At 42.2% G+C, this 15,603-nt stretch overlaps 1 protein-coding gene across 1 annotated transcript in view; it reads left to right on the plus strand.

Moving 5' to 3' along the window:
- The first annotated feature begins 10,691 nt into the window (after nt 1-10,691).
- The window catches only part of jarid2b (jumonji and AT-rich interaction domain containing 2b), a 106,881-nt gene continuing 101,969 nt past the window's right edge, over nt 10,692-15,603 (plus strand). Inside the window, exon 1 of the mRNA XM_086280117.1 lies at nt 10,692-11,328. Within this exon, the coding sequence (XP_086136243.1) occupies nt 11,284-11,328 (45 nt within the window). The 5' untranslated portion in view covers nt 10,692-11,283. The remainder of the gene's footprint in view (nt 11,329-15,603) is intronic.

Genomic DNA, 15,603 nt, shown 5'->3' on the forward strand with positions numbered 1-15,603 from the left:
GACGCGCTGCATTTTTCACAGAACACGAGGAAAGAAACTGAATTATGAAGGAGAAGATGTCACTCAGAGGGGACAAGCTTCAACCAAGCATGCAAGGGGAAAAAATCCTTTTCTCCCTCATGCACCCTATTAAAAAACAACACCCTATAGTTATTCAGTTAGTTCAAGTACAATTACATGCCTTTCAATTGCAAATCAGAGCAGAGCTGTGAATCCAAATAGACAATCAAGTAAGGTCGCTTCCAAAAACACAGGCCGACGTTAAGCCAACTGCAGCCTATTAGGGAAGGGACATATGTAGGTAAATTACAGCGTGCACCCAGGGGATATGCAAATCTGCAGGACCTCCCGCATGACTTACCTTCTTTCTTTCTTTTTTTTATCATGCAAGCCATGTCGGTGTGATAAGCCTCGTAAGAGAAAGCACAGGGAGTGTGGGCCAGTGAATGCCTCCCTTTTGTGATGAGGTTATCAAATGCTTTCCTAATAGCCAACAGCCCAACTTTGCCCGTGTGAAAGGATTAAGGAGAATTGTTCTGATAACAGCAGCTGAATTTTTACAACTTTAACACAGCCGCTGTGAACGTTAGGAAGAAGGCGAAGAGCCGTTTCACTGTGTGTCTTTTTTAGAGACCAGACCTCTCGACGTTTTCCATCTTTGCCCGTTAACAGTTTGGTAGCTTTTTCTGCACTCCTCTCTTGCACTTTTGAGTGAAACCTCTGCCTCTAATAGCAGCCGCTGGTGCAAAGGGTGCTTTGAGTAATTAGATATGGATTCGTATTGATTTGCCATGATTGGTGGGATAAAGGGAAAACTCACAAGTAGCAGCTTTCCACACTCCTGTTTTCTTTTTGTTTGGTCTTCTTTGTGTTTTTCCTGCACTACCTCTCCTTAATGGCCTCGATTTTCAACATCTCTGTCCTCGCCCAAACCCCTCTCCGTCTCTTTCTATCTCTCTGTCTTTCATTCTCGCCCAAGCTCTCACAATCTCTTTCTCGCTCCCTCCTGGACCACCCAGAAAGCTGTCTATGTGTGCTCCAGCTGTTCCCCTGCTGTGGCTTGAGTTTGTGTTACTTTGTTTCCGCGTGGTTACGATTGAGGAACCCCCCCCCACTCACGCACGCACACCCTGCTCCCTCCACACCTCAACCCATCTAACCCCCCCTGTACTGTTCTGCCCCACATCTTTTCCCCTTTCCCTGCTCATGCCCTAAAAGAATCGGAGAAGGATGGCTTTTGTATCAAGTGCAGGTGTCCTGGGTGGGTGAAAAGGGCCGCCGAGGCTATGGCTGCCTACCGTCAGGGGGTGAGTTTATTCAGCCTGGGATCCCCCACCTGTGGCAGGTCTTGACCCACATGAGTCAGCCAGTTATTCACTGCAAAAAAAAAACCTTTGTGGCTGAATGCTATTATTAAAGCCATTATTCTCTGTGTCGCCACATACACACAAGAGACCTGGCAATGCTGCAGAGCTGCTTGTTCCTCATGAGCGATTCATGGTTAGCTACTCATCCACGCTGCACACCAGTCTAGACTGGTTTGAGGTGAGAAAAAGGGAACAAAACTGTTGAATGATCGTAAAGAGAATGAGGAAACTGGACTGACAGTAGACTACACCATTTACAATTGTGTGAAAAAGAGGTTTTTGTTATTTTTAAACAGGACTCTGTGCAAGTGCTCTCTATGATTCTTTCATGATTCGTTCAAAATAATTTGAAGCAATCGTTTTCTGTTTAAGTTTTTCAGTTTCTTACATCATCATTTACAGTGTTGCTTCATTTCAATGAGGTTTTGCATTCATTCATGCACTGCTCTCTAAAGTTCTTGCCACAGCATGAGGCCTGGCCTATTCCTGTTGCATTGCAGCACCTTGATTTTTCTCTTTTCTGGCCATTTGTTGCAGATTTGATGCTGTGCCCAGAATCATTGCCCTGTTGCATGACCCCATTTTAGCCAGGCTTTGGCTGTTAGACAGATGGCCTCATACCTGACTCTAGAATACTTTGGAATACAGCGGAGCTCATGGTCGACTCAACAACTGCAAGTTGTCCAGGTCCTGGGGCTGCAAACCAAGAACTATCAAGCTGGGTGGGTTAACTGCTTTAATCTGGATGAATATCATAAAGTTCCAAATGATTCTTATGAAACTGGTTTGAAATGAGCAAAATCTAGCAGGTTCTGTGATGTTGGAGTAAATCACAAGAATCTTGTCCATGTCCTGTTGGACTCTTCCTTTATTTTCAGGTTTGGTCAGGTTTAGAAAAAGATTGAGGCAAGTTATTTACATTTCATGAATGAATACCAAGGTAAAATAAATGATAAGACTCCTGATGATTAGTAGGCACTATTATTTTGTCAGTTAATAATTTGACAGTTACATAACTCTTTGCGTAGTTTTGTTAATAATGTAATATTTGATCTAACCACCATAGGAAATTTCCAGGCAAAAAGGTTTTTAAAAAAGACCCCGTTGACATCTATTTTTTCTTAATGCCTGCAGTTTAAACAGTGAGACTTATCTTGGATTGCAGTTGCCAGGTGAGCTTGGGAAGATTTGCCTCATTAGTAAAACACAACAGCAGCCTTGGGGGCAGAAATAGGGGCAGGTCATCCCTTGGCTCTGATCTTCACACAGTTTTGCATTTAGCTTCCAGATGGGTCAATGCAGGGCACAGTGAAGAGCGTGCTGATTTTAGTTACATGCCCCCAGGACAACTCCACCGTGGAGCCTGAGGGCGTGGATCTTCGTCCTGTTGATCCTGCCATATACCACACTAAAGCTCAGGAAGTGAGATGTTCAGTGTGTGCATCGCATCAGAAAGAACCACTGCCAAAGGGGGTTTTGTGTACCTTTCACATCTAGATTGTAGCTAAAGTTCAGTCAAGTCTGTGTCTTCCTCTGTCTCATCCTCACCATTGTGCTCATATTTGACAAACCTGATATGAGTCTACACAATTTGTCAGTGCATGTTTTGTTCCAGCAAGGGATTTCTCATGCTGAAGGTGTCCAATTATCCACGGTAGTAGAGTGGGGACTGTCAAGTCCCTTCAGAAGGGGCGATGTGTGTTGGAGGGGTGGTTGAAAAATAAATAGTTTGTGATCCCAAGGAGTCCCTTAACAGCGGAGAGGGAGTGGTAAGAGGTGGCTATGGAGAAGGTTAACCTCAATTTAATGAGTGTGCTTGTAAGATTCAAATTTCGGCACGAGTAATTTGAAGATTGCACAACCCTCCTCTCTGTCTGTTGTATCACTGGACCTTGAAAAAGAAGAAAACTTAAAAAATAAATAAATAAATCTGCCATTAAGCACAAACAAATTTTCCTGAATACTGAACAATAATCTAAGAAAATACTGAATTTAACACTGACTTTTAAAGATTGACGTCTTTAGCCATATCCGGGTCCAAATTCTCCTTGGATTCCCAAACATCAAGAAAACACCAAGGCACCATCGAGAGCTGAAATTATTTCAGCTCCAATCAAACAATCAGTCTGTCTGTTCTCACGTTTTACTATCAAGTTTATCATTGAAAAAGAGGACTTAGAAGGGTTAGCAGCAACAGATGTTAGCAGGAAGTTAGCAAGCTAGTTTCCACCTAAAGATCATGAACCATGTTCTGACTGCAGTGTTTCTAAAACGCATACAGCTCTGCTATAACTTTGGACTTAAACAAAGACATAAAACTAAATAGCACTGATGTTTGGAGGGCTAGAGAAGTGGAGTTATTTGGGAATATAGTCTGGTGGCTAGCTATAGAGCAAAAGTTAAGCTACATTAGCATAGGAAAGATGCAGGACAAGGGTTAAATTGTTCTCAGTATAAGTTTGTGTTGAGAGTAACTGATTTGGCAGAGACAAATGTATGGAAGCTTGTTTCTGCGACTGAAAAGAAGTCAAAATTTCAAGTTAATATCTGAAATCAACACGTTATACATCTCAAAACTTTTAAGTATCTTTAAATTTTGAGTTATAGCTGAATAATTCAAAATTTTGACATCGTTTACACAAAATGATGAATTAGTACGTTAAAATTCTGAGACACTAACCTGAAATTTTGACTTACAGATGGAAAAATAAGTTTTCTTCAGTGGCAGAAACAAGTTTCAATACAAACGTCATCACCTGGCAAAAGGAAGACTTTGAAAATGGACCAAACTTCAGCTGAGAGAACGTCTGAGATGATATTTCCATAACACGAGGTTAGTCATTAATATGTGGTTTCATGGTTTCGATTATTTGCTATGAAAAAGCTTAATGTTCACAGAGAAATATTAGCTGCCCTGAGAGTCGTTCTTTTCTGAACCATTCGAATATCTTATTTAAATAAAACAAAACACAAAACATTACAACTCATCAAAAAAGCAACAGCCTCAGCACGGTAGACGCCTGGACTGGAAACGGGGCCAATAATGTCATCACTTAACAAGCACTTGTTCAGCTTCACATTTCCAATGAAATGCAAGTTTAATTCAAGGTCAAGGTCTCAAAGATTTTATTTTGAGCTTAAATTAAAGATCTAAATTAAGGAAAAAGTTCTCACGTTTATTCCTGACTAGAAACACGAATACTGGGTTGAGAACATGTAGTTCCTGTGTTTTTCTAATAAAAATTAGCCTTTCTCTACCAGCACAACAGCCATTCACATCATCCTTTGTTAACTCAGAAAAACTCTAGAAACCAATTTTGTATTGGAAACAGGCTTCAATAAACTTACAGCGCCGGCAGAATTTGTTCCACTTGTTAAGATCTTATTGACTCCTGCTCCTGTTTATGATTATCAGACACACTGACAAACAGGCCTCCTGTATCCTGTTTAAAAAATATTAACAAAAAGAATTCAGATGTCTTGCCATTAGTCGTAAATACTTATATATTATCATATGAAATCTTTTTGTTGTCTCCTTTCTCCTTATTCCTTATTCTTCTCTTCCTCTTTTTCTTTTACATTCGCTATTCAATATCCCCGGTGCTCGTATTACTTAGAGATTCAATACCCTGTGTGAAAAGCAGAGGACCGTATAAGCCATCCATGAGTTTACTGCTTCCTCAGACACCCTGCCAGCCCTGACACTTGCTTGTAGCTGCCCCACGCTATCACACACAGCTAGATAACTCCGGCCCTCCTTACATACATATCTCCTCCTTTTCAACTTCCAGGAACTTTTGACCATAAGATTAAAATCTAGCTCCATTTGAGATGTTTTAGCCATTCTGGCAAGCCCACTAATATCTACTTAAAGACAGAGATAGATTAACGAGGATTTGAGCCGCTTGATCCGGCGCCAGAACGAAACTATTGCTTTTAAAGATTAAGCAAGTTCAGAGGAACCGAGGAGAGATGAAAACATCAAGATGTCGTCAAACTGATCCCAAAGGGATCTTCGAGCTATTTTAGCGCTGAACAAAACAAAAGGTGACATGGCTCTTTCTTTTTTTCCCATTTCAGTACATCTCCCTTTATTTTTCAGCAGATGTGATTACAAGGATTTTTTTTTCCTCTCTTTTATTTGAAAGGAAACTCCTTTGGGTTTATTTCCATAGTGTGCGATATTTAACCATTCAATCTTTCAACATTCATTTGGGATTTGTTGCCCCCACGCCACCCTCCCTCCCTGCATCTCACACACACACACACAAACACACCCAGACTCCCCCTCTTCTTGGCTATCGGACATCAATCTAGCCAGCACCGTCTGCTAAGCCTCACTGGGCAATTAACCACATTGAGAGTGAAAGCTCTAATCAATCCCTGGCCTTCTCTATCACACACGTATACACAAGTAAACACACACAAAACATATACAAATGTCTTTGCCATATATATTTTTGGGGGTGTTTTTTTTAAATAGTTTTTACACATTTGATTTTGTTCTGCTTTGTTTTGTGATGTGATTCAGGATTTTTTTTTTATTGGCTGCAAAACAGGAACTTGGTGTAAACCTGTTTTTAACTGACTCATGTGAGTTTAAATCTTTAAAGTCTCTGTGCAATTAAGAGAACACGCAAACTGATAATGCTATCCCTGGTACCTTTTTTGCATTTAGTTTTAAAAACAGATTCTTCAGCTAAGTCTGGCTAGAAGAAGCTTCACAGATGAGTTATTTATAACATACCATGATAACATATCATCTCACAAAGCTGGGGGTAAGGGATAGGATAAGTATAAGCCATAAGGCTTCAGCCTATTCCTTTTTCGGTTTCTGTTTGAGTACTTTTATGTAAAATTATAATCTGTTGTTGTTGTTGTTGACTGAAATAAATTTCAATTCAATTCAATTCAAAGCTCAGACTGGTCTCTTGAACATAGATTACAGAGCACCTCTTGGTGTATGACGTTACCACATCAATATAGACCAAAATCTCTGAGCATTGTTTCTGGCACCTTGATGAATCTGTGCCATTAGGAATTAAAGCAGTTCTGAAGGCAAAAGAGCGAAAGTGTCCATATAGTTCAGTTAGTTTTTATTTTGTCTTAATTTCTATGAAATAGTTCAAATGTTTTACATCTAGTTTTAGTTTTAAAGTTTCATTTTTGTTAACTATAGCAACAATTGTGCTGCAGATGCTTTCATGCACTCAGACCACTAGTGTTTAACATATCTGTGCTATGAGCACACCCACGACACATTTTACCGAACTTCCCAGTTATGATATATAAATATATACATTTGAAATATTGTGCAAACAAGAAGATTTGAAAACCGCATATTACAGGTCTGCACATAGGGGAAAAAAATCAGGCTAAAAATGTCTAGAGAAGAGCCTGCAACCCTTCTGCCCGTGGGCTAAATGTGAACTGTGAGGTCGACCGCTGCGAAATTCAGGCATCCTTCCTCAGCTTGTCTTATTGATTCATGTGGGCCTAAATGTCAGCACCAGCAGGGCAGAAGACCCCGATAACCCCCCCTCCGGAGAGTGCAGGTGACGGGGGGGGGGGGGGGGGGGGGGGGGGGCTAAAGGCAGCTTACATAGTCTTGTCTCAAAATAGCATTCATGTCCATGACGCTGTAGACATGATTGATTAGACAAAACGTGATTTTAAACGCATATAAAATAAAAGTGCACATGATCAGCAGCTACTATTATCCCTTCTATCCACATATTCCTATCAGCAGAACTGGAATAGGGGTCGAGACTGAAAGGTGGGGGGAATACATAAATATCATGTCATCTACAAACCATGCTTAGAATTATTGATCCGTGGACTATTGATTTGGCGTCTTTGTTCGTGCATTTGAGGGTAAGTTCGGCGCTTTGATCATTTGGTGCGTTACGCTGAATCTACATCAAACAGAGGACAGGAATCAATAGCTCCTCCCCATTACATGAATGATAATGAAATCAGCATGATCATTTGGATGCTGGTGATTGTTTATACTTCAGCTTTTACGTGATTTGGGGACATGCTGAATCTTCTTTTAGGATTTCTTACTTGTACGCGTACGTGCAAACACCAGGGCAAAGAGTTGGAAAGTAAAAACATGCCTGTAGTTGTGAATGTAAGTCTAAATGTGTGTGCCACTGTTAACTCTTTGAGTTGTTGTATATCTAACCAACCAAACCCAGTAACGCATACAGTATGTGTACTGGGATGGACCTGGGTCTAATTCTGGAGGCGAGCTTGAGGAGAACAGGCATTCAAAGACTAATAAATAATCACCCGCAGATGAAAGGGCTCACATCTCAATACATTAACTTGCATGTGCTGTCTGCTTTGATAATGCTGAACTATGAGGTTAATTGCTAGGTTTAACTAAAGCAACACTTTCTGCTGACATTTGCCTGCATGTTCAAACCCCACCCAGTTTACTATCTGACTTGTGCCAGAGAGCCCACGCAGATATGTCCTAATACGTAATTTGGGTGCAGGCAAATAAGATAGATATCACCAACTGTAACTTTCACAAGTGGTAGAGGTGGCTCCCATACTAGTAGCTCAGTTAGAGAATCAGACTCAATTGTACTTTGAGTCAGTGCCAACTTGTTACTCAAGCTGCAGCAGTGGCTTATGGGAAACACTAAAGACTGTATATAAAAGATGGACATAGCCACCGGGACTTTGCCATACCTCTTTTTGACGCTTCAGTGGTGTAGCTGTTGCCATGTGGTTCTCTGAAGCCAGAAGTTACCATATTTGGATCAGAAGTGTTAGCGCATGGTTGCTAACTTGGAACAAACCTGGATCCGTAAAATGGATCAGTAAAACATACAAGCATGGCGTGCATAGACTCACCAGCCACTTCATTAACAAGTGCTTGTTAATGCAAATATCTAATGAGGCAATCACATGGCAGCAACTCAGTGCATCTGAGCATGTAGACATGGTCAACATGACTTGTTGATTTAAGTGATTTTGAACGTGGCATGGCTGTTGAAGCCAGATGGGGTGGTCTGACTAACTCAGAAAACGCTGATCTGCTGGGATTTTCCCATGCAACCATCTCTAGGGTTTAAAGAGAATGGTCCCAAGAAGAGAAAAAAAGCAGACGGAGTACAGCAGCAAAGGACCACAGTGGGTGCCATTCCTCTGAGCTAAGAATAGGAAACTGAGGCAAAAATTCACACAGGGCACGAAAACTGAGTCTCGATTTCTGCCTCAACATTTGAGGTAGGGTCAAGAATGCTGTATACAACATGAAAGCATGGATCCACCGCCTCATATTTCAGGATTTTGTTAGTGGTGGTGTAATAATGGTATAATGGAGACTACTTAGCACCAACTGAGTATCATTTAAACCCACTGATGATGTCCATCCCTTTATGACCACAGTGTACCCATCTTCAGTTGGCTGCTACCAGCAGGTTACCGCATTGTGAGACAAAACTTAAATGATTTCAAACAGGTTTCTTGAACAGGACAATGATTCGCTTTACTCAAGTGGCTGCCACAGTCCCCTTATTGCAGTCCAATAGAGTATCTTTGGAATGTGGTGAACTGGGAGATTCCCATCATGAATGTGCACCTGTGTGATCCTCTCATCTCAGTATGGACCACAATCTCAGAGGAATGTTTCCAGCACCTTATTGAATCTGTGGCACGAAGAGTTAAGGTACTTCTGAAGGTAAAAGGGGCTCCACCAATGTACTAGCAAGGTGTACCTAATGAAGTGGCCAGTGAGAATCTATCAGCATTCAGCTGATAGATTGGTCTTAACTTTAACATGATTTTTTAAGAAAATGCAACATTTTCTTTGTGCCAGGCTGTAACTATGTTTTTTTCTGCTTTAAAACTGACCAATCTAGCATGGTTGTTTATTGGGACCAGCTCTTTTTGTAGTTTTTACCCAAGGTTTCTGCTTGGGTAAAAACAAATTTATTGCAGTTCTTCCACAGAGAGAAATGAATATATGTAGCAAATCTGATTGTAATCCACCCAGTACTTCTTAAGCAGATCACCCCTATGTGCACTTTGAAATACCACCAGCTCATTGTTTATATGTTGACATATTTCAGAGAAAATGTTCATCTGCTGGTTATATAAAAAGGCAAAAAGGAATTAAAAAAGTCTGAAGGATTCATCCTCCAGACCCGGTGGAGCTCTGTAGCAAATTTCAAGGCCATCTATCAATAAGCTTTATGGACAATGCAGTGAATCTCTTGGAGAAAATAAAAAACTGTAGTGGAAATATTTCTTCCATTCTGGTGGCCTAAACACACTTTTCAGTGAACCAGCACTGCTCAGTAACAACTAGTTTAAAAAAGCAGCATCATTATACAGTTAGAGTTCTCTTCGGGTATACCATGGAGACAAAGCTGCATATTCATCTTAATATCCCCTCCCCCTCTACACACACACACACACACACACACACTACTTTTAACTACCTCTACCTCTGTGGTTCAAACGGAGCAACCATCCCACTCAGTACATTAGAGTAATACCACAGCAAGCCCACTGATACTGAGGGGGATGAGGACATCCAGTCAGCTAACAGTCACTACACAGTGCTTTAAAAAGAATCCAAGAAAGCATATCTGAAAATATATACACATGCATGCATGTGTATATGTAGTTTTAAAAATATGAAGCTGCTTAATGCATTCAGATCACATCATGCTTTTATTCTTGCTGGTCTGCAAAGTCGCTCTGTGGAACTGCACCAGTGACATCATTACACTGGGCGTGAAACTCTCTTCTCTATAACAATAAGTTTTTCTCAGTTGAAAAGTTCCTAAAAGTATAGCATCTCCCACCATTCAGGTCGAGCTTTAATGTTTAACCACGTGCTCTGAGGTTGTGTGGTTGTGGTGTGGGAGTGGAGGGGGGCAGTCATTCGCATTCAAATTCGCGTTAGGGAACCCTCACTTTTTCTTTTTGTCCCCTAACAACTTCTTAGTGGAAATGTTAAATCCCATTAAAACTGCAGCATAAAACTAACTGTCTTAACATCAAAACCAAGACACAAGAGTAATTTTTTTTTAAAAAGAAGAAGATAAACTTTATTGTGACCACTGGTGTTTCCTCGAAATGACCTTAGCAAGCTATTGCTGCATAGGACTTTAAACGCGCCATGTAGTGCAGGATTACTAGAAAAAAAAAAGCTTGTTACGATTACCACAAACACACCATAAATCCGTAAAAGAACACGGTATAGGCTTATCTAGCAGGGCTACGTGCTCGGGGTTGTCTCTCGAGAATTTTTTAAAGTTGCCGCTGATGGTGGCGGTGTTGTGCGAGGAGGCGGAGGCAGTGAAAGAAAGGAGCTGCTCTCGGTAAGCACAGCAGTGCCGCTGGATCTGTCGACGACCTCAGGCTCCAGCCCCCCTCCAAAAGAAAGGGAAAAAAAGGAAAGCGACGTGACACCTAACGTTTTATTTTGTAATTTTATTTATTTCTCGATGTCTCGTCGCCTCAAACAAGATGTAACTTTTCTGACATCACCACAGCTACATTCATGCATTTGAAAGGAGCCGGGAGCGAGTGCGCAGAGACGAGAAGCCGAGCTGTCGGAGCGAATGGAACTTATTGTTGTGCATTTGTTTTGACTATGTTATCCCCAAGTGAGTTTGGCTTCAGTCCGTCTCTGTTCGTCGTCGACTCTTGAATATATATATTTATATATATACATCTGTATATATAGATATATATATTTCCGGGGGATTTAATCCGAATTCTTCAAACGGGGAAACACCGAAGGAGGATTCTGCAAAGCCAGCAAGCTTTTCCTTACAGAGCCGGGGATTTAAATCGTCCTTTGGAGCTCCGGGAGAAGCGATAGTCAAAGAAAGAAATTCATGTGGCCATTCTCTCTATAGCCAAACATTTTTTGGGGGATTGCATAATGAGCAAGGAACGACCTAAGAGGAATATCATCCAAAAGAAATATGTAAGTGAACGCTGGTATTTTTATTATTATTATTATTGCCAGAAATGCTCACTGATATCGGCTCTATTCAAGTTTGCCTTTGCTCGCCTCGATGAAAACGCATAAACTTTCCATCACGGGCTGGTGAAGGTTACCATCATGCAGCCTGGGCTCCATTTGGGTCAAATATCCTCCAAAATGTAACGCCTTTAAGTTGCCTCGACGTGTTAACAATAACATGTCTTCTTCTTTCCTTTTTTAATTTAAAGAGACAGCAATGTTTATTCAACGTCTGCTGCAGCGTTTCTTCGACACCGACCATGTTTTAGGCTATTTGAACATCGGGTGCTTTAGTGGTGCTGGTTGTAGCAGTGAAGGGGGATTGCTTCGCTTATTTTGGCCGGTTTAAACCCGTGATTTTGTGCATAGCATGCTTCGGCTGTGCTACAAGGCCCCTAAAAGGTTTTAAATTAAAAGACTTGGCAAACAGTTTCCCAGAATACGCTTTTGTTCGCTAGCCGTTTCTTGCTACTCAGAGTCGTGAAGACGAGCCTGTCGGCCATGGCTCGGCTATTGCGACTTCATTTCGTCCCATGCTGAGCATTTCGGAATATATGGCTTACTATAACCCGTCCTCATGCTCGAGTCTATGGGTGGCTAAGTGTTACAGTCCTGGCGCAGGGTGTATATATATCTCTGTGTGTGTGTGTGTTTTTGGCGTGGGGCTGACAAACCGACATGTTTCGCGGACTGTTGTGGCTCTTTAATTTTCTCCGTGCAGCAGGAAAAAGGGGGTCATGCGATTAGGCATTTTCATTCAATTTCCACCTCTCGAAACGCTGCGGTCACACTCCTGGGTTTGTTTGTTTGCTACACGCCTGCCCTCGGCTTTTACCGCCGTTGTACAAGTCAAGTCCAGCGCCGGTGTCGACGATTTTGGCAGGTCTTCGTGTGACCTCTGAGAAGGAGCAGATATTGCAGCAGCTCGCTGAGGGGATAACTCCATTTCTCTCTCTCTCTCTCTCTCTCTCTCTCTCTCTCTCTCTCTCTCCTGTGCTATACTACGGGAGGTGTTGGGAGAGGCGATAGCTAACTAGCCTTTAGGTCCTCCTCGGCTGCTTAATTCGGTTTAACGCTACACTACTTGGTGGACATGTTTGAGACAAGTGTTTCTAAGCGGTTCCATCTTTTTAAAGAGACTGTGTTCAGTCGCATTGCAGAGGTTCATGTATGAAGCGACCATTTTCTCCCTCTCTCTCTCTGTGTGTGTCCCTGCAAGTAACACTGGTGAATTTTGTAGAGGAGGAAGGGGCTGTGAAACCAGGAGCTAGTCCAGCTCGGCCCTGGCTTTAATTACAGTCTCGCTATAGCGGTCCATCTGCGTGACCTAAACAAAGACTTTAATCTCGCAGTGTGCTTGTACTTTAGCCACCATCATTTATTTATTTTTAAATTATGACTGCCCCCCCCCCCCAAAAAAAATATATATACTTTATTTTTTTGCACTTCGTTGATGTATAGATTGTTGCTGTGCGCCCACCGGACACATTGTTGCCTTTATTTGCACGAGGCACGAGGCATCTCACGTGCGCTAATGCTCGACTGACTGAAGTCAGCAGAGCTAAACACACCCCCCTCCCTCCAAAACCCATCCTCACTTAAACGCCATGTGGACTACACCTATAAAAGTGTGCACTTCTTCTATAATTTATTGTTATTTATTTATTTTTTGGAGCAGGGTGCGTTCAAAATCATAGTCTCAAAAAGTGTTGCAAAGGGCCAAACCGAGCAACAGGTCTGTGTGAACAATTGGGGGGTCTGCGTCCGTGCATTTGCTCGTGAGCTTTTTGTTTGCCCCGCAACAAGTGCAGAGAATTATTAAGGACACTTTGGTTGCTTGGTTTTTGTTTATTTTTTATTTTTTTAGGGTATCCCCTTGTGTCCTATGAATAAGTGTTGGAAAAGTAGGGCATTACGTCACTGACCCATCACTGATAAATTATTGTTGCTGGCATCAACATTGCTGGAAAGCAACATAAAGGAGAGTCATCTTTAGCAAAGACTCAATAAGTGTCGGTTATTCATTGCAGCTCAGGCTTTTTTTTTCTTTTTTTTTTGGAACTTCACTACTACGTGAATATTACAGAAATAAAGTGCTCTTTGTCCCCATGGTGAAAATATTATTATTATTATATCAATTATGTTCAGCCACGATGGTGATCTTTCTGACACAATCTTCCTCTGAGCGTGACCGGATAGTTTCAGTTACATTGATGTTAACTGACCATAAATTCTGCTGTGCGCGTGTGTGCACGTTTGTGCTGTAATAGTGGGATGAGTGTTGCAAAGATGACACGTTTTTGATCGGATCCGCTTATGTGTAAGCTTCTCCCTGAACTGAGGAAACAGGATGTGCTGTAGAAATTATGACTAACTGATATAAAAGTCCCCGTCTAAAATTGAGGCATTGCATTGTGGCCAGCCAGTTTCAGGCTTTCTAAAACTGGAAGGGTTTTAAAATAAATAAATAAATAAATTTAGCCTTTTAATAACTCGTTGTAGTATTAGCTCTGGTGACAAAGCATCTGGACTTTGGGATGGGGGCTGCTTGACTGCAGGATGCACATCCCAGTGCTATGTGTGTTTTTGTGTGCATGTGTCTCACATCTGTCATGTGTTTTCTGCAGCTGCAGTCAATGCATAATGTTTGGCCCGAACCAAACTAGGCCCCCAAACGCATTTACAAAAACCTGGAGGAGTCCAGCTCGTCAAGGCCCAGCTCCCCCCCCAATGCTTTGAGACAGGACTCTTGGCCCCTTAGTGAGCCACCCCTCCCCCGGTAATTAGCGTAAGACAATTATACATGCTTGGCTTAACCATTTCCCCCTGAAACATGAGTGCGGGTTGCCACCCTTGCCTTCTGCACCCGATGAACGCCCGCTGTCTGCGAATGACACTGAAGATTCAACGGTCACAAACGATTTCAAAATAGTGAAGTGAGCGAGTTCTTTTGGGAAAAAAAGCAAAACGAAACAATGCAGGGCGATCATCATTTCCCACAGGGATTGCAAACGCCAGTGTGGAGAGAACAAATCCAGAGGACAAGCTCACCTGTCTCCTGCTTTCATGTCAGCGAAGAAAAATCTATTTTTGTAGGTTTATTTTCTTATTTGTTGGCGCCTTCTTGAGCCAGGGGTCAGCTCTGTGTAATGGCTGAGGTATCACTAATGTGTGGCAGACTTGTCCTGTCTAACGAAACATGACACACTGTGTTGGTGTGTGTGTGAGTGTTGTAAGCGAGAGTAGCTGCTCAGTGCAGTCAGGCCATTTTGTGCAGAGTCTGCTCTTCCTGTAGGCCCCAGCAGGGGCTAGGCCTCTGATTCAAAGTGTGTGTGTGTGTGTGTGTGTGTGTGTGTGTGTGTGTGTGTGTGTGTGTGGGACAAGCACAGCTGCTGCAGGGGCCTTTACAAATGTAAAGAGGCTGTCAGTGTTTGTTTCATCAGGCGCACAACTGATGAGGGCCAAGTTGAAAATCCATTGCACTGTGAGTGTGTGCGTCGAGCACGCACAAAAAGAGGAAACAAAAATAGAGAGCATGGCAAGAATGGGGGAGTGCAAAGGCACAGACTCTCCCTCCTCCTTCCTCTCTTTATCCCCCCCCAGTCTTTCGGCCTCGCTCTCTCTCTCTCTCGTTCTTGAGCTGTCCAAATGAAATGTGGGCCTCATGTAGGACCATGAAGAGAGGGTCACAGGGTTGTTTTTTCACCGTGCCTGAGCCTCAGTGCGGTTCATTTAACCTTATGTTTCAATGCAAATTCTCCTTTCATGAGCTCTCTTCTCCTCACGTGTGCAACATGGCAGGGTTCACTTTCCAACCTCTCTGTCACTATGACTACGGGGGCAAAAGCAAAGTGTACCGTGGCAAGAGCGACATTTTACTGCCTGTTTATTTTACTGTTTACTACAGTAGAGTTCCACGCAACCGCTTCTGTGAAGGTGCTTCCCATATATTTTCCACGAACGTGAGGACGGGGGGGTAAGGTGAGGATTGAAATGGCAGCATTTTGGGTGGGATCGAATGAAAAGCAATGGAGGGGGGTTCTTTTAATCTGAAACTATCATTACTCTCCTTTATTGTATTGTTTTGTTTTTACATTCACCGATAGGGGGGCAAAATAAAACCTGGACCTGCTTTTATTGCATTGCCAGGTTGTAACAGCATGGCATAAAAGCAACTGCCAGCAAAATATAAAAGTCCTCATGGAGATTACTGGCAGTTTGCACACAGTGCAAAAT

This window comes from Aulonocara sp. 'chitande type north' Nkhata Bay, linkage group LG22 (assembly GCF_057382095.1).
Source record: "Aulonocara sp. 'chitande type north' Nkhata Bay isolate Kocher_YH1m ecotype deep benthic linkage group LG22, A_spYH_male_GT1.1, whole genome shotgun sequence".
In the NCBI taxonomy this organism is placed as follows: Eukaryota; Metazoa; Chordata; class Actinopteri; order Cichliformes; family Cichlidae; genus Aulonocara; species Aulonocara sp. 'chitande type north' Nkhata Bay.